Source organism: Stenella coeruleoalba (assembly GCF_951394435.1).
Source record: "Stenella coeruleoalba genome assembly, chromosome: 9".
NCBI lineage: Eukaryota > Metazoa > Chordata > Mammalia > Artiodactyla > Delphinidae > Stenella > Stenella coeruleoalba.
In genome coordinates, this window is record NC_137155.1 from 57331299 (window position 1) to 57350387 (window position 19089).

Below are 19089 nucleotides of genomic sequence, written 5' to 3' on the forward strand. Positions count from 1 at the left end.
TTATTACTTTTAAAGGAGAATGGTATGCATTGTTTTAATACTTTATTTTCAGGGAATTTAATCACGTTTATCTTTATTTATATATATATTTTTTAATTGAGGTACAGTTGATTTACAATGTTGTGATAGTTTCGGGTGTATAGCAAACAGATTCATTCATATAGATAGATAGATAGATAGATAGATAGATTTTTTTTCAGATTCTTTTCCCTTATAGGCTATTACAAAACATTGAGTATAGTTCCCTGTGCTATACAGTTAGGGCCTTGTTGACTATTTTATACATAGTGATCACATTTATCTTTAATTCTTTTTTTTAAAGATTTTTTTGATGTGGACCATTTTTAAAGTCTTTATTGAATTTGTTACAATATTGCTTCTACGTTTTGCTTTTTTGCCCCAAGGCATATGGGATCTTAGCTCCCTGACCAGGGATCAAACCCGCACCCCCTACGTTGGAAGGCAAAGTCTTAATCACTGGACGGCAAGGGAAGTGCCCTATCTTTAATTCTTTATCTCTGTGATTTAAACCAGGGTTGGCAAACTATGGCCTGTGGACCAAATCTATAAATAAGGTTCCACAAAAACTTTTAGTGTTATGGAACACACCATGTCCACTTGTTTGCATAGTTCTATAGCTGCTTTCCTGCTACAGCAGCAGAGGTGAGCAGCTGAAACAGAGGCCCCATCGCCTGCAGAGCCTGAAGTATTTACTATCTGGTCCTTCGTAGAAAAGATTCTTGACCCACAATTTAAACCATTCTAAGCTTTCCTTAAGTGAATACTTTTTAAAAGTACATTAAAAAAGAACACAAAAAAATGAGGATAGGAAATGAAAAAAATAAGAAAAGAAGATTCCCCTAGGGTTTAGAAATTGCAAAATAAATCTTAGTTCCAGAATCCTTAAAAAATACTTGAAACTCTAGGATGAAACTGAGATCTAATTCTGTCTAGTCAAGAGAGTATATATATTTTTTTATATATCTTTATTAGAATATAATTTAAAAAAAATTTTTTAATTTATTTTTTGGCTGCGTTGGGTCTTCTGTTGCTGCACGTGGGCTTTCTCTAGTTGTGGCGAGTGGGGACTACTCTTCGTTGTGGTGCACGGACTCCTCATTGCAGTGGCTTCTCTTGTTGCAGAGCACAGGCTCTAGGCACACGGGCTTCAGTAGTTGTGGTGCGTGAGCTCAGTAGTTGTGGTGCGTGAACTCAGTAGTTGTGGTGCATGGGCCTAGTTGCTCTGCGGCATGTGGGATCTTCCCAGACCAGGGATCAATCCTGTGTCCCCTGAACTGGCAGGCAGATTTTTAACCACTGCGCCACCAGGAAGTCCCTACTGGAGTATAATTGCTTTACAGTGTTGTGTTAGTTTCTGCTGTACAACAAAGTGAATCAGCTATATGTATACATATATCTCCATATCCCCTCCCTCTTGAGTCTCCCTCCCACCCTCCCTATCCCACTCCTCTAGATCGTCACAAAGCATCAAGCTGATCTCCCTGTGCTATGCAGCAGCTTCCCACTAGTCATCTATTTTACATTTGGTAGTGCATATATGTCAATGCTACTCTCTCACCTCATCCCAGCTTCCCCTTCCTGCCCTGTGTCCTCAAGTCTGTTCTCTACGTCTGCGTCTTTATTCCTGCCCTGCCACTAGGTTCATCAGTACCGTTTTTTAAGATTCCATGTATGTGCATTAGCATAGAGTATTTGTTTTTCTCTTTCTGACTTACTTCAGTCTGTATGACAGACTCTAGGTCCATCCACCTCATTACAAATAACTCAATTTCGTTCCTTTCTATGGCTGAGTAATATTCCATTGTATATATGTGCCACACCTTCTTTATCCGTTCACCTGTTGATGGACATTTAGGTTGCTTCCGTGTCCCGGCTATTGTAAATAGTGTTGCAATGAACACTGTGGTACATGTATCTTTTTGAATTATGGTTTTCTCAGGGTATATGCCCAGTAGTAAGATTGCTGGGTCATATGGTAGTTCTATCTTTAGTTTTTTATGGAACCTCCCATAATGTTCTCCATAGTGGCTGTATCAATTTATATTCCTACCAACAGTGCAGGAGGGTTCCCTTTTCTCCACACCCTCTCCAGCATTTATTGTTTCTAAATTTTTTGATCATGGCCATTCTGACCGGTGTGAGGTAATACTTCATTGTGGTTTTGATTTGCATTTCTCTAATGATTAGTGACGTTGAGCATCCTTTCACGTGTTTGTTGGCAATCTGTATATCTTCTTTGGAGAAATGTCTATTTAGGTCTTCTGCCCATTTTTGAACTGTTTGTTTGTTTGATATTGAGCTGCATGAGCTGCTTGTATATTTTGGAGATTAATCCTTTGTCAGTTGCTTCATTTGCAAATATTTTCTCCCATTCTGAGGGTAGTCTTTATGTCTTGTTTATGGTTTCCTTTGCTGTGCAAAAGCTTTTAAGTTTCATTAGGTCCCATTTGTTTATTTTTGTTTTTATTTCCATTACTCTAGGAGGTGGGTCAAAAAGGATCTTGCTGTGATTTACGTCATAGTGGAGTGTTCTGCCTATGTTTTCCTCTAAGAGTTTGATAGTGTCTGGCCTTACATTTAGGTCTTTAAACCATTCTGAGTTTATTTCTGTGTATGGTGTTAGGGAGTGTTCTAATTTCATTCTTTTACATGTAGCTGTCCAGTTTTCCCAGCACCACTTACTGAAGAGGCTGTCTTTTCTCCACTGTATATTCTTGCCCCCTTTGTCAAAGATAAGGTGACCATATGTGCGTGGGTTTATCTCTGGGCTTTCTATCCTGTTCCATTGATCTATATATCTGTTTTTGTGCCAGTACCATACTAAGACAGTATATTTTAAAGAATACTTTATAAATGAAATTTTCTGCAAGATGACTATTACTTCTGCACCAGGAACGCATCTTGAATATGAAACTTGGAAGAGTGAATTTAGAAGGCAGAAACATGGAAAACTACTTATAACCTGGCAATGAAAGTGACTGAAACCACATTAGTCAGGCAAAATAAGCCGCTCTCTCTAACTACAGGTAAAATAACATTTCAAACATTGAAAAATGTATACAGTCAAAATGGTACAGGGTAGGGTTTAAGAAACCATTTCCCCTGCTAATTTTTGATGTTTACATGGAATGTTATTCAAGCAGCAAATAACTTACCAATGATGCTGACAGACTGAAAATGATACATCTTTACCACAACATATATTAATTCTCTCAGTGGGAAATTGCTAAAATAGACAAGGTGTCAGAAAGATTTCTTTACGTCTGAAGGAAAGGAAATGATTCCATTTCTTCCAAACATTCTTACATGAAAAATAATAAACTCTCACTTTTAAAATGTCTTTATTTTCATGGGGTTCTAAAGCTCCCATTATTAATTGGGGAGGTCATGGTTATCTGGTGCTCACTATGAGTCAATCCATATTAAGTCAGGTATAAAACACAGCCAGGTATAAAACTGCCCCCATAATTCACATTATATATGAATAAATATTCATAGAAATACTCAGAAAAGAGAATTGAAGAATTACACTACACTATCATGGCATTCCTTAGATCTACACAGTAAATGTTACACAGAGATGCTGGAAAGTAAATCTTCACGAAATAAAATGTAAGAGGAACATGGTGGTCTATCTAAAGAAAGGGACAAATGCCCAACACAAATGAAACCAATTCATCCTCTATAGAATGACCTCCGATTCTGTTCCTGAAGCAACTGGTTGAAGACTCTGGACCACAGAGACGAACATTTACTGAGTGTTTAAGGCATGCATATCTATCACGTTTAACGCTCGCACAGAAACCTAAGTAATTGGTATCATCAGTGATTTGTAACGGGCGAAGTTCGGTAGGAACTCAGTCTGTCTGCCTTGCGCACCTATCCTGTCTTCAAAATGTCCAGTCCTGATGGAACACAGGGTATCTGCCAACCATGAGCCCCCAGAGATGCCCCTAGAAAAAGAGGTCCTCTAATCAAAGCGACTAAATTTGGAAAGCTTTCTAAACCCTCCTCTTGGAGAATAACAATGTATATATTAAAGCCCTGTATTGAAGAAACCAGTTTACTTTTGTCTAACCCAACATTTCCCCAAACTTATTAGGGAATCCCTTTTCCCAATTACTATTTTGTGAAAGTTATATTCTAAAACACTGAGAAATATGACTGCGGTCACCTCCCTTGATGGGAGATGGATAAAAGAAATACATAAACTGTAAGAGAAAAATAAACATTTTCACCCATGGTCAAGGGGCAATGCTACTGAAGTGATGGTGTGATTCTAAGTGGCTTCTTTTTGCTCTTAGGATGACACCCTAAGTGCCCTGGTCCCTGCAGACCTCCTTGGCCTCATCTAACAAACACCCCACCACCTGGCCGACCTTCAGTACCTGGGACCTGCCAGGCTCCCCATCATGGAGCCTTTGAAAAATGCTGTCTGCTTGGCTGGATGCGCCTTCTTTCCCTCTTTCCCTACTTACCTTTCAGGGAAGTCTTTCCTGACCCTGTCAAGCCCTTCTCTGTATGCTCTCCTATCACTGAGTTCTTCCATATAGCGAGTTTATGGTTACAATGTTATATTTATTGGTGTATTTATTGGATGAATGCCTGTCTATACCCCTATGGGAGTGAGGGGAAATATATTCCCTGTGCTCAGATGCAAAAAAGAAGAGGAGGGGACCTTTCCAGCCTCTTTCTACCATCTTCTATCACTGCTGACTTAACGGATCTCTTACTTGGGAGAAGGTTCTGAGCATGTTCAGCTCAGGGCCTGGGCGCACTCTGGTCTGCTCCCAGGCAGGCAAGCTTCGAAGGAATGTTTGGGAATAAGTTCAACTTAGGGAAGACAGTTGTTACAGATGCTAGCTAGCTCTATTCTGCAGTTTAGCCTTATGCAGTAATAAAGTCAATTTTAATCTTCACCTCCGAGTCTTGTTTTATTTTTCAAATTGCTTCCATTTGGGAGGGGAAGGCAAGAAGGAGTGTTCTCATTGGCCCCCTAAAATGCCAACATCTTCCACTAGGCCTCAGTCCATCGGGAAGAATAGGGAGGGGTCTCCTTGGGCTCACTACTATAGCTCAGGCCGGGCACATGGGAGGCACTCTAATTTTTTCAAATTAATCACCCTCTCATGGAAAATTTCTTACATAAGCAAAAATAGGGAGAATGGTATGACAAACCCCTATGTATACGTCACCCAGCTTCAACAATAATCAGCACATGGCAATAAACAACATACAATCGATCTTGTTTGATCTACTTCTCAACTTGACCGAAGCAAATCCAAGACACTGCATCACTTCATACATAACAAACAGTAAAGGCTTGAAAACATATCTGTAAAACCATCATCACATGCATATTATAAAGGATAATTTATAAATATTTCTTCCATAATAAATAGATGAATGAATCAGCAAACGCTATAGGGACCAGTAAAGGGTCAAAGAAGAGGTGGCTCTGAATCATGATCTGTCCCCGGCCCCCAGCACACCGCGCGCGCGCACACACGCGCGCACACACACACACACACACACACACTCCCCACGGGCCAAGCCACTCACCGGTTGGAGTGCTGCTGCGGAATGAAGAGGAGGGGGTGATGGGCGGGGTCACGGGGGGAGTAAGGCTTCCGCTGCTGTGGCGAGGCGGCGTGGAAACATTCCCTCGAGACACGGAGCTGGACAAGGTCAGCGAGAGCTTCGGCTGAATCTTCTTCTTTAGGGACTCCTGCTCTCGGCGGGCAGCGTCTGTCATGAACCTGCAGCAACAGTGGAAGGGACCATGTATGAGTAACCAGGACCATATACAGAGCCGGAGGATTATGACAGTGAACTCAAGTTTGACAGGCGCTCCACCCTGGGAAAGGGGCTTATTCACAGGTCCCAACTTCAAAAACTCACAACAGTTGCCCTTTTCCTACATGATGAAATTATCTTCTAGCTCCTTGTTTTAAAGTTCCTCAAAGTCAGGATCCTTTCTTCCCTGGGCAAACCCTCTGTGCAGGAAATGGACACACATAGACTCCGTACTCACTACATTGCCTTCAGTTACAAGACTGCCTCTCTGGGAAGGTCCTCTCGACCCTCAGAAAGTACACCTGCTCTCGAAGTTCCCCAACCACCCCCAGCTCCAGAGGACTTCCTTCATCTGTAGGTTGGTAGTATTTATTGTTTGTGCCACTGAACATCTACGGCTTCATGAAAACTTTGATTCTTTTTTGTACTCTGGATTCTCATATTATTTGGGTTTTTAACATTTCCTAGGCTGACTGAAGGTCTTGTCTCCCCAGCCATTAGCTGAAAAGGAAGGACCCGAGTCCCTATCATCTTTGCTAGCACGCTGCCAGGCCCATCTTAGCAAACATTTATCAAATGACTGAACAAACCTGCCCAAGCAGATTCAATAAGAGGGTACGAGCACTGTACCAGGAGGAAGATCACGGAGAAAGATCTGTTCATGTTGTGATCTTATTACTCATAAAGGGAAAGGTGACTTTTCTTGGTAGTTTCACTTCGGAAACTTCAAAGTTATTCTTTCAACACTTCTCCTATGCTAGTTATATTCAAACTTTGTTCTTTTCTCACTGTTTAAACTAGTATTTCATAAATTCATGTACTAAGAGACTCAAAACAATCTATGAAATGGTATCCCCTACCTAAAGAGCAAATGTCAACTGCATTTTTGAAAACTGCTATGAAAAGCCTAGTGAATAGAGTATATGAAAATGTTTAGGTGAAAAAAACATACACTTGTGCCCACTGCCTAAGCGAAGAACCAGACCATAACCATACCTCTCAACTCCCCTCCGTACCCCACCCTCTCACCAACTGTGCTTTGACTATTTTAATACAATTCATCGTAAACTAATTCCATTGCGCTTAAACATGGTATTTTACCCAACCCATTTCACATTCTGCCTACAAAATTCCTTTATATTTGTCTTCATTACACTGCGGCATTTTGTAAGTCAGCAGATAGCTCTCATGCCTGGTAAAAGCTTTGAGTTGCTCAAACACCCAATGAAAAAATGTTACAATAGAGTTACAGTGTCTTAAAATGTCTACTTTTACACTTGGAACATGGCTGGCACATTTCTTAAAGGGCTTTTGCAATATAATCTATATGCATAAACTGGATTTTATATGTTGAACCAAACTGTAATAAAGCTACAAGTTTTGCCTTGAGCTCTTCGGTTTTGTGCTACAAGATGGTGATGATTTAAAAAGAAGAAAGGAATGACAATGTAAAACAGAATTGTTTGCACCCGGCAGCCACGTACTCATTTATTTTCAGATGTAAAGTTGGTTCTGTTGCTCTTAAAACTTCTTTTTTCCCTCCTCATAAATCTCTACTCAAAATCTGGACTATAGAGAAAAGCAGGAACGGGTGCTTTCGTTTATTATTCTAAGTACAACTGCTAACTGCCATACTGCTGAGCTTCTTCAACTGGGGTATGCAGTGCACCAGGGAGTGGGTGAAACCACAGGCTAAACATATTGCTTCTTCCAGGAAGACCAAGTGTTTTCAGTGTAGGTCATTCAAGTTAGGTTTTCTTTCCTCAATTTATTTAATTTATTTATTTATTTTTGGCTGTGTTGGGTCTTCGTTGCTGCGTGCGGGCTTTCTCTAGTTGCAGTGAGCGGGGGCTACTCTTCGTTGTGGTGCGTGGGCTTGTCACTGCGGTAGCTTCTCTTGTTGCGGAGCATGGGTTTCAGTAGTTGTGGCTCGCAGGCTCAGCAGTTGTGGCGCACGGGCTTAGTTGCTCCATGGCATGTGGGATCTTCCCGGACGAGGGCTCGAACCCATGTCCCCTGCATTGGCAGGCGGATTCTTAACCACTGCACCACCAGGGAAGCCCTAAGTTAGTTTTTTAAATAGGAAAATCAACACAGATATGCTATGGAATAGAAGGAAAAATTTACATCTTGCATCTTAGTTCAAAGCATGGGACTTGGAGTCAGGCAGGCCAGGGTTCAAATGCTGGCTGTGTGACTTACTATGTGACTCGAGGCAAGTTGATGAACCTCTCTAAGCCTCAGCTTTATTCTCTGAAAAATGGGACTAATAATTGTAGATAAAGGGTTACCATACCTCTTTTCCCTTTCTATAAGAGACTTTGATCTTTGGTTAACTCTGGTAACCTGCCAAGACGGTAAGTCAAACATGCTACAGGGCAACACTGCTTATATTAAGACTGACCCCCCCAACTGGTAAATGACATCTGGAGTGGGAGGAGCTAGAAACCATCTGTCCACACCTGTTAGGAAGCCAGAGCTCTGGGCTTCCTGAGCGCCGTGATCTTGCCCCTGAACATGCCCCTTGCAGAGAACTGGGGAGCGTGTCCAGGGAGCGTTATAAGAGCTTTGATTCCAGGGCAGCTCCCAGCTTTGCCCGAGGGGCATCTTCCATCTGCATCTGGATAGACTGCCATGTGTACCAGTAAGGACTTCACAGAAGGTGTGATGCGGCCCTGCTGGCAGGCTGTGGCTCTGCCTTTTATCTCTCTGAAAAGACCCAGCGCCCATGGCGGCCTCTGGTCATCTTGTGAGTCTGAATATTCATGGTGGAGGAAGGTCACCTGCTGGTGGACAAGGCAATAATAGTGCTGACTTCAGAGGACTGTTGTGAAGATTAAACGAGGCAGCAGTGCCTGTCATGTAGGAAGTGGCTGTTATTATTATAGAAAGCTTCATAAATGTGGTCTTATCTGTATATTCCATCTACCTTACTCCAAGATTCTTGAGGATGCACTGCATGTCTATGGCTCTGAAAGCACCTGGTTCATGCCTCATGTACAGTAGGATAGGATGTGGAATAGCTGACCAGGAATCAGCCCAGAGAGTGCATAGAGAGTGTCAGAAAGAAACTCCTGCCAGAGAGAGAGAGTGAGCTAGCAAGCTTTGCAGGCTTTGCAGTGTCTTCTCTTACTCTGGTTAAAAAGTATAAAAGTATCACAGCTCACAGTTTTTACTGTAAAATAAATACTCTCCTACAGCTCGGAGATACAAACAACTATAAACAACCACGACAATGTGCACACACATATCCCTCACCTTCACCCCCTCATGGATTTGGTTGGCTATGGACAGCCATCTATTTTTGGCTTGTGTCTGCTAAGTGTTTTCTAGAAGCGAGAACGAGGCACCATGTTAAAAGCATTAAACATGAAACTCATAAAACACTTCTGCCAACCCTTCTCTCTCTCCACTCTCCCTCCTTCTCCCTTGGATTGGTGGTTATGAACTTGCAGCTATACCCATAAATCAAGGCGAGCTTGCCATACCAAGATCCACAGCTGCAGAATTTATTCCTGGTGACAACACACACACACGCATGGGCATAAGAACGCCTTTGGAGCGCTGGATAACATTCACCAGTTTCTCCCTTGGCAGTGTTGCACTGTTCCTCTTTCACTTATCACCCATGACTTCACCTATTTTTTGGAGACTTGTTTAAACCTTAAAGTTTTCAAGCAATGTTCCATCAATACAGTTGTCTGTCAAAAGATGGGTGGATTCCCAATGGCAAAGAATCACCTGGGGAGACAAGTTTATAAAGAACCTGATGAGGCAGAAAAAACAAAGGCTGTGACTGCAGCCAAGAACTGGACTTAAGTTGGCTCTGAGCATTTTCCACCTTCAAGGGCAGCTGCACTTCGACACGTCCTTGAAGGACCAGAGCCCAGATCTTTCCTTCATCAGGATTAGAAATGTTTCCCCTGTATTCCCAGATGAGAGAGAGCTCAGGCTTGGGAAGCCACACCACTCTGTGGTCTGATGAGTTTTTCTCAGTGGATTTTGACATGACTCGTGATCTTCTCTGAAGCCCTCAGTCATCGCAGCCCACATGGGGTTTTAGAGCAGCGAGGAACCTGGATGAGACAGGTCACCTCATCCAACCCCCTCATTTTTCACAGTAACTGGGAAATGAGGTGAAGGGGGCTGTTCAAGGTCACTTTGCTGGCTGGTGGCGGAGCTGGCATCTGAGAAGTCAGCCTTGGGACCCTGTCGAACGTTCCTGCTCTGCCAGGCTGCCACTGGCACAGCAAAGAACCCTGAGCTTTCTTGTGTTAGCTGGAGAGTCATGGTTAAGTTGAAAGGGGTTAAGGAGCTGAAGCTTAGGGCCTGAGGAAATGCAGAGGAAACCCCTCAGGGGTTTACACGTTGGAAGTGGGGCAACTGGAAGAGCAGGGGCCTTCATCCTCCCAGGGTCTGCCAGTTCTGCTCTGTGGGGTCCCTTGGCTCCTGGGGGCCCTGGATTTGTAGCCTCACTGGGCTGTGATGCAGGGAAGGCTCGCTGTGCCCACGTCCCTGAATTCTTTCTGCTTTGCAATGGCAACTCTTCTGAGTACTCGTGTGCCGGTGCGGGCTTATGCTGGCTTGTGAGAGCTGATCATTAAATTTTTAGGGATTTAGGCCAGTTGTTAAACATACCCATTATTAAAAATTAAATTATGTGATTGGGAGTTTGGGATTGACATGTACACCCTGCTATATTTAAAATAGATAACAATCGTATGATATCCCTTATATGCGGAATCTAAAAAGAAATGATACAAATGAACTTATTTACAAAACAGAAACAGACTCACAGACTTAGAGAATGAACTTATGGTTACCAGGGGGGAAGGGATAGTTAGGGAGTTTGGGATCCACATGTACACACTGTTATATTTAAAATGGATAAACAACAAGGACCTACTGCATAGCACAGGGAACTCTGCTCAATACTTTGTAATAACCTAAATGTAAAAAGAACTTGAAAAAGGATACATGTATATGTAAAACTGAATCACTCTGCTGTACACCTGAAACTAACATCGTTGATCAACTAAATTCCAATACAAAATAAAAATAAATAAAAAATAAATTATGTGAACTTAAAATTAAAACAAGCATATTAAAAATAAAGGTAACAGGGCTTCCCTGGTGGCACTTGAGAGTCCGCCTGCCAATGCAGGGGACACGGGTTCGTGCCCCGGTCCTGGAACATTCCACATGCCGCGGAGTGGCTGGGCCTGTGAGCCATGGCCACTGAGCCTGCGCGTCCGGAGCCTGTGCTCCGCAATGGGAGAGGCCACAACAGTGAGAGGCCCGCGTACCGCAAAAAAAAATAAATAAATAAAATTTAAAAAATAAAGGTAACAATACACAAGGTTTATCAGTTCTTATCATCTTCTTTCATTTTACTATTATCTATGCTATTTAGGTTATTTACATTAATAATGTCATATCTGTTTGGTAGAATACTATATGATGCTGTATGCTCCTGCACATTTCTTCCCAACTCTGTTCAGCAATGTAATGTTGGTTGCTTGAAATTGGCCATGATGGGAGTACTTAAACCATGGAAACTGGCAAATATTACAAATCAGGGTTTTCTCCCCACCCCAAGAGTCAGTCGTTAAACATTTACCAGTATACCTGTAGTTATTATTATTATTTTTTTAATACGGAAAGAAAGCATTTGAACCAGGCTCCTTGCCTATTCACTAAAGGAGCTAATTGGGGAAGGGATGAAGGATGGATAAGGAAGCCACCTTTTCCTTTTTAAAAGTATAAAAATAAGACTTCTCATTAAAGAACACTTATAGGAAATTTTTATAGATTTGTGACTTGTGCTTAAAAACATTTTTAAAAATTCGGTAATACACACACAACTGAGGGTACATATTTACAAGCACAGTTTAAAGAAGAATAAAATGACACTCCATGTACTCACCACTCAGCTTATGAAAAATTTGTTTACCAGAACCTTTGAAGCTTGCAGATACAACTATGGTTGATTTTTCAGGGTATTTTCCTTCTAGTATTGCTTTTCTACACATAGACTGAACTGGATATTCCTTAAATAAAAAAAAAGTCACTTGAGGGTTCATTCACTGTTGACTAACAGCCTGCAAATCTGTGGTGAGGCAAAGTCATGTTTTCCTTTTGAAACTGAAACTGCCATAAGATTAATTTTAACCTTCCTACAAATCAGAAATGCCCAAGTTACTTTAATTTAATATGGTCATTTGCAGTAATATTTGTTATTGCTTGGGGAAGTACATATTCCTTAAGTAAATTTTCAAGACTCCATTATAAATCTTTTAAATCCTTAGACCACAATGTTCATTCAGTCTGACATATTAAACGTGGAAACATGACTATAACACCGCAGGGGGAAAATGTCAAATTGCTGGTCCATGGAGACCAGTTTCAACCACAAACTCAGGAAATTTACAGAGTTGGCTGGAGCCCGGGCAGAGCCCGCCCTGCACCTCACTCTCCGGCCAAACACCTGAGCCCAAGTGTCTTGCTGGGGCAAAACCACTTGGCTTCCGCCCGCTCTGGAGAACCCGGTGATGCAAGTGACCACTAGAAATTCGAGCCTCTCTCAGAAAAACCCGACAAGAATCCAAACTCTGAGATGCATGGCGTGGTTTGGTTGTTATTATAAGACTCTGAAGAGGCCGGGTAGTCCAGAGGCCAGAGCTGTGTGTCAGGAGGCTCGTTTTGGGGAGAAGAAGTGGGTGGCCTCTGGAAGTCCCAATGCTCCCCCCAACCCCCGGTCTGGCCCTGGTTTTTCTACTTGTTAAAACTGAGCAGTTTTGGTTTTATGGTTATAAGAAATATATCACCCCTATGTTCCTTCCCAGCTCCAACAGTCAATGATTCCCGCAGGCCGTGTTTCCCAAACTTTTTTGACCTCAATCCATTATAAGAAAGCCTGTACACACACATGTATAATTAGGTCCACAATCGGCAATTTTGAAATCTCTAGAGCTCTGAAAATTGGAAAGTTTCTTATGTTTGACAGCAAAACTCACGGGGGGACCAACCCTGCCATGAACTACTTAAAGGCTATTTACACACTTTATTTATTGTATTTAGTGTGAATATTTATATGCTTCACTGCACAAACATCAGTGTGTTTGATTACAGGGGGCTGCCCTGGACCCTGTAGGGAGAGTTTTGTAATAGGCAGTATTTGCACCATATTGTCTTTCTGAAATTAGAAGAACTATGACTTGTGAAACGTATCTGGGCACAAAGACAAAGCATTTTTTTTTTTTTTTTTTTTTTTTTTTTGCGGTACGCGGGCCTCTCACTGTTGTGGCCTCTCCCGTTGCGGAGCACAGGCTCCGGATGCGCAGGCTCAGCGGCCATGGCTCACGGGCCCAGCCGCTCCGTGGCATGTGGGATCTTCCCGAACCCGGGCACGAACTCGTGTCCCCTGCATTGGCAGGCAGACTCTCAACCACTTCGCCACCAGGGAAGCCCAAGACAAAGAATTTTTATGTAAACATCTGAAACAAAAATTTCTTGAAACAATCCTTACTACCTGTGATACACTCTGATATTTTTCTATTCTATTTGATTTTAACAAAACATCCTGGTCATGACCACCACACTAATTTCTTGACCTACTAATAGGTCACGGCCTGCTGTTTGAAAATATTAGTGTAGCAGTTAAGAGGTGGGCTTTGTAGGCAGACTGTTTAGATGCTAATTTCTCCTCTATATTCTCCAGCTATGTGACCTTGGGCACGTTACCTAACCTCTCTGTGCCTGTTTTCTTACCTATAAATGGTGAAAATAATAAGGGCTATCTTACAGAGTTGTGAAGATGAAGTGAATTAATACATGTAAAGCACCTGGAATAGGGCCTGGCACTCGGTGTTTGACAAATGTCATATGAACGACTCTTGTTCTGCAAATCCTAACTCACAAATCTTTCATTCTGACGCTTAACGTCGCAGTTTGGTTACTTCTGAGCTGAACTACTAAGTATTAGGATAAGTATTGCCATCATGAGTTCTGCTGATTCTGAAAGCAACAAGCCACCTTCACTGTTTCTGCATGCATTGATTGATTAAATTACTGCTTCAATCACAGGCAAATTTGAAAAAGGTAGTTACAGTAGCTGGAATACAAACAGATGGTTCCTCTCCTTAAGGACAACGTGCTGGGAGGTGGAGCATCTATAAACCCACACACCTCCTCTTCTTTACTTCTCTGCCTTGATTTCTTGAGAAGAAGCCAACTGTAGAAGGCCTTTCTAGCAGGACAGGCAACAGGAGCACAGCTACTTGATGGAAAGGTGTTTTTCTATGCAGTTATAGGCTGCCCTCTACTTGGGAGATTCATAAAGTCACACAAGGCTCAGATGTGGTCCACAACCAGACCTCTGTACAAAGTACCACATCCAACTACTTCATTTCAAGCTCAAAAGCTTTGATCTGCCTTTTCAATGGCCCTTTGGGCATTGCCATGTTTTGGTGAAAACCAGTTTGTGAAACCAAGAAAGCTTCTAAGGAAAGCTGCTAGGAGCTGGCAGATAGACCACAATTCTAAGCACTCGCAAATCTGCTAACTCATCGCTCCGGACAGTGGGATCTCTGACCTGACAAGGACAACAATCGATCTTTCCAGTGGAGAGTACCTTAGGGATTTTCCTTTTCTCCAACTATTACAACACGCAATCCAGGACAAGGATGGACGGAAAGCCAGTAAGGAAGCAGAATGATCCGTAAGACATTCGAATAGAGGCTATGGGAATAATGGCACATTTCATCATGTGATCATGTGTGGTCCACATGTCAGAGGACCTGGCTGTTCTAGGTCTCAAGGTAATGATGGCTTTCAGAACACACATCTGCTAATAAATTCATGGGGTGGCTCCTCTCATTTTAGCAACTTAAAGCCACAGTGAGGTTGAGGGGTGTTTGGTTAGAACAGCTGGCCAGTGAAACATGACCTGCTGGCAGCAAGTGGAGTGACTGCTTGTCTGCGCCCCTTCCTTAAGAGAAGGGCCTTTCCTGGTGATCACGGAACTTAACGAATGCTCTTCTTTTCAAATACAAAAGACAATTTGGACTCCCAAGTAACATTAATTTCAGAAAGTTTCTAGTCACGTTTTGAACAATCATATGTTTCACTTCTCATCCCAGAGCTATTTTTGCCTTCACAATCTGAGGCCTGTGGGGTGGATTTTGAAGCTTCATAAAATTTTTCGCAGTGTCACCAAAACTCAGAGCCTCTTTTAATAGGCTGCTGTTAAAAAGTTAATGCAAAATAATAAAACTAAAAGAAGCACCAGAAGAAAACCCACACCATCTAATCAGATCAGTTTGGCACTTAACTTGTGAGGGGTATGTGTGTTTGTGTGTGTGAGATTTTCATCTGATATTCACATGGGTTGTGGGCATAACTTGTGAAGCACACCAATGAGTCAGATTTGGTTCTTGGGTACCAACCCAAAACCAACAGATTTACTGCATTAAGTGAGACACCTTTTTTCTTCCTCCCTTTTCTTTACTAAGTTTACATGTGATACATACAGGAGGATATAGTTCCTGGACTTTGAGAAGTAGTTCCAGTCTAATTTGCACAAAAGAAATTAACACCAGGGCAAGCCAATTTCATATCAAACACTGTAGCTAGTTTATTAAGAGTTCACCTTATTTTGGGGGACAGAGAGAGGAGAAAAGAGAAGGACATAAGAAAAAAAGAGAAGAGGTGATCTTCCTCTTAACTACTCTCTTGACAACTGTATTTCTTTCTTTTTTTTTTTTTATAGAGCAGCTATAGTACAGCTTGAGTATTCTAAAACTTTAAAAAATATTTATTTAGGGACCTCCCTGGTGGCGCAGTGGTTGAGAATCCGCCTGCCAATGCAGGGGACACAGGTCGAGCCCTGGTCCGGGAAGATCCCACATGCTGTGGAGCAACTAAGCCCATGCGCCACAACTACTGAGCCCGTGCTCCGCAACAAGAGAAGCCACCACAATGAGAAGCCCGCACACCGCAATGAAGAGTAGCCCCCGCTCACCACAACTAGAGAAAGCCCGCACGTAGCAACGACCCAACTCAGCCAAAAATAAGTAAATAAATAAATAAGTTTATTTAATAACTAACACTCGGTTGCCCATTTCTATTGCCAAGTGGTACACCTTATCTACCTACCACCTACCATCACCAGCCTCTCATTAAAAAGAAAAAGCCATTGTAACATAAAATATAGAAAGGACATAATCTTGGAATAAAATAATCCTTTCATGAGAAAGACTGTCCTTTATTCTGAGATTATGGTAACAGTAGAACAGGGGAAGAATAAATGTACTTAACTTTTTTTGAGATGCAGAGAAGCTACAATATAAAATTTAATTTTATTATTTTGTAATCACATCATATGTACATTGTAATATACTGTTTATAATAATATGTTGCTTATAACTATTCTCTAGATACAAGTTATTAAAAATATCCAACTTTATTTTCTATCATGGCCATTGTTAAAAATTCAGTTTCAAGGAATGTTGACTAAAATGGAACTATTAAATTTAGGAGGAATCATTTGCAATATGCTGCAAACTGAAAGAAGCCAAATACATGAGCACCCAGACCCAGGGGCTTCTCCTTTCCCAGAGCTTGGAGAAACAACACACAGGGGCGGTGAGTGTTGGATGCCCCTGCTCCTGGGCCCCACACGCCCTAGGCAACTTGGAGACTGCAGACCAACAGAAACACCCTTATGAACAGCATCATTCAAAGACTAGTAGCTGTCTGTGAAGAGTACTTAAGAATTACTTTTTTTTAAAACCGATAATCTCTTTCCCGGAATTTTAGCGCTCAAATGAAATTCATGCATGGAGGCTAAGTAACTGCAGTAATGAACAAAATCCCATCCCTGAATACCATTATTTTGTATATTCCCAGTAAATACTGGGTATTTTCTCACAACAAAGGAATAATATAGTTAATCTACCTTAATGAAATCTCTGGTTCAGGTTCCAGCAATCACTACTTAAAGCCACAGGTCAGCGTAAATTATCAGTGAAGCAATTAATTTTGATTTACTTTAGCCCGAATAGAGTAAACTGTGGTCTCTTTCATCGTCAATGCCAAGAATAAAAACCACTTCTGAAAACGAAGCCCACAAATCTCTGGTTTGACGGCCAACTGGAATATCCCTCTGTTGGCAACTCTCTATCATCCTTTCCATTCCTTTTCTACTTTCATCGAATTGGAAATAACTATGGCTATTCCTTACACATGGTTTTCATTGCTAATTTGACATCCGTGTAAAAATCAATGAACAAAACAAAGAAGCTGTATTTTATGAGGTTTTGTGGTACAAAACTACAAATAGCTTTTGAGTTTCCTTGTTTTGCCTCTTCTGGAAGTAAATTAACTGAGTTATTTGAGGTTTCCATGTAAACTGCTAATGAGATGATGCATAATTCTCCTCATAAGCTGGGAAAAGTTTAAAAACTAAAGAAAAAAAAATTGGATTTAAGTCTCCAGAGTTTTAGTTCCAGTATCATTAACAGCTGTGAACACAGCTTGGTTGAAAGTCTAGCTTCTGGGGGCAAACTCCTTATTTAGGTATTCAAGCTTCGGCAAATTATTTACCCTCTCTTGTCTTGGGATCCTCATTTATAAAACAGAGGTAACCCTAACACCTACCTCATGGGGGTTATTGTCAAGATCTCGCTAGATAAAAGCATGAAGAGCACTTGGCTCAGCAAAATACTGCACATATGTCAGGAGGCTGCTCAGACTCTTGCTATTTCCATGGTGTTGGCCCTATGCCCCTGACTCTCACCCAGGAATTATGCCAAAAATGTAACAGTCATCTGACTGGATAATTCTTATGTAAGAGGTCATTTGTGCAGGGAACCTATGCAGTCCAGTCTACCTAAGATGGACTTAGACAGAAATCTAAGTCTGGGGTCAAAAGTCTCTGTTTCCAAAGAAAAGCACTTCTCTGACGCTGCCATGACCAACCCACTTAGGTCGGCTCTTCTGACCAAGTGGGCTGGGTGACAGTCAACGTTTAGTTAAGACAGTGACTTGGAGTGAATCTAGAACCAGGGGATGGGGTGAACTGGAGCACTCTGGCTAAGGAGACTTTGGGTTGAGAAAGAGGAGAGGAAGCGTGTGAGATGGAAGAGGACTCTCAAAGTCAGAGGAGATCTCACACAGGTAGGGTTTGTTTATGCCAGGGACGGCACGCACGGCGTCTCCAGTGTCACTTATAATCCACTCGGCCCATGAGAGCCATTGCAACTCCATCCCAGCCCTTTTCCCTGTGCTGCTTCTGGATTCAGCCTTAGAATCTTCCTTTTCACCAGCCCTAGGTTGCCACTATCCACTGATTAAGGTGATGTATAAGTTGAAAGTTTGTGCCATCTCTGACTTACACATTTCCCCCAATATCCGCTGATATTTCCACTAATATTTCAGCTAATATCCCACCCGAGGCATATTCTAACTCAGTTGGTACATGCATTATCCATCCTCAGAGAATCAGGGAGCAACGATGGCAGACAACACACTTAATAGCTGACAGAGAAAGTTGACTTTGTCCAAGATGAGAACTGTCCCCAAGTGAGGCAAGGATATTCAGCACACATTCAGATAACTGCATGCATTCATGAATACAATTACAGGGCCAACTCCTCATTCAAATTTATTTTTGTGTATATGTGACTCACTCATATACAGAGAAGCAGTCAGAAGAGCATTGTTTGGGAACAGGGTGGAGACAGCAGCATTTTCTTCTTCTTCTTTTTTTTTTTTTTTTTTTTTGCGGTACATGGGCCTCTCTCACTGTTGTGGCCTCTCCCGTTGCGGAGCACAGGCTCTGGACGCACAGGCTCAGCAGCCATGGCTCACGGGCCCAGCCACTCCGCGGCATGTGGGATCTTCCCGGACCGGGGCGCAAACCCGTGTCCCCTGCATCGGCAGGTGGACTCTCAACCACTGCGCCACCAGGGAAGCCCAGCATTTTCTTCTTAAATGGATTAATCCACTTAGGCAGTGAAACTATTTTGGGGGGCAAAGTCAGCTCTATACATGGGTTGTGCCTTTACAAAGTATATGCCTGTGGGCGTCACAAGCTTACAGACCTCAAGTTTCATGGGCCTTGGAAGCTGATTATTTTTCCAAGTGACTCTTCTTTCTTTTTGTTGCAAGAGTTCAGTTAAGCTGCTTCTGGACTAAAGTGTTTGGTGTTCCCTGTTTTCCAGGAGGTTTGCACCTGATAAATGCGTTTAGGTATTGGATTCTTCAGGTAAG

General features: G+C 42.1%; 1 protein-coding gene across 3 annotated transcripts in view; it reads right to left on the minus strand.

The window, feature by feature from the left end:
* Positions 1 to 19089, minus strand: part of JAZF1 (JAZF zinc finger 1) — a 520205-nt gene that overhangs the window by 44037 nt on the left and 457079 nt on the right. For all 3 annotated transcript variants that reach the window (XM_079932140.1, XM_079932139.1, XM_079932141.1), the window contains one exon: positions 5584 to 5780. In XM_079932140.1, coding sequence (XP_079788266.1) covers positions 5584 to 5776 — 193 coding nt within the window. In that variant the 5' untranslated portion in view covers positions 5777 to 5780. The remainder of the gene's footprint in view (positions 1 to 5583; positions 5781 to 19089) is intronic.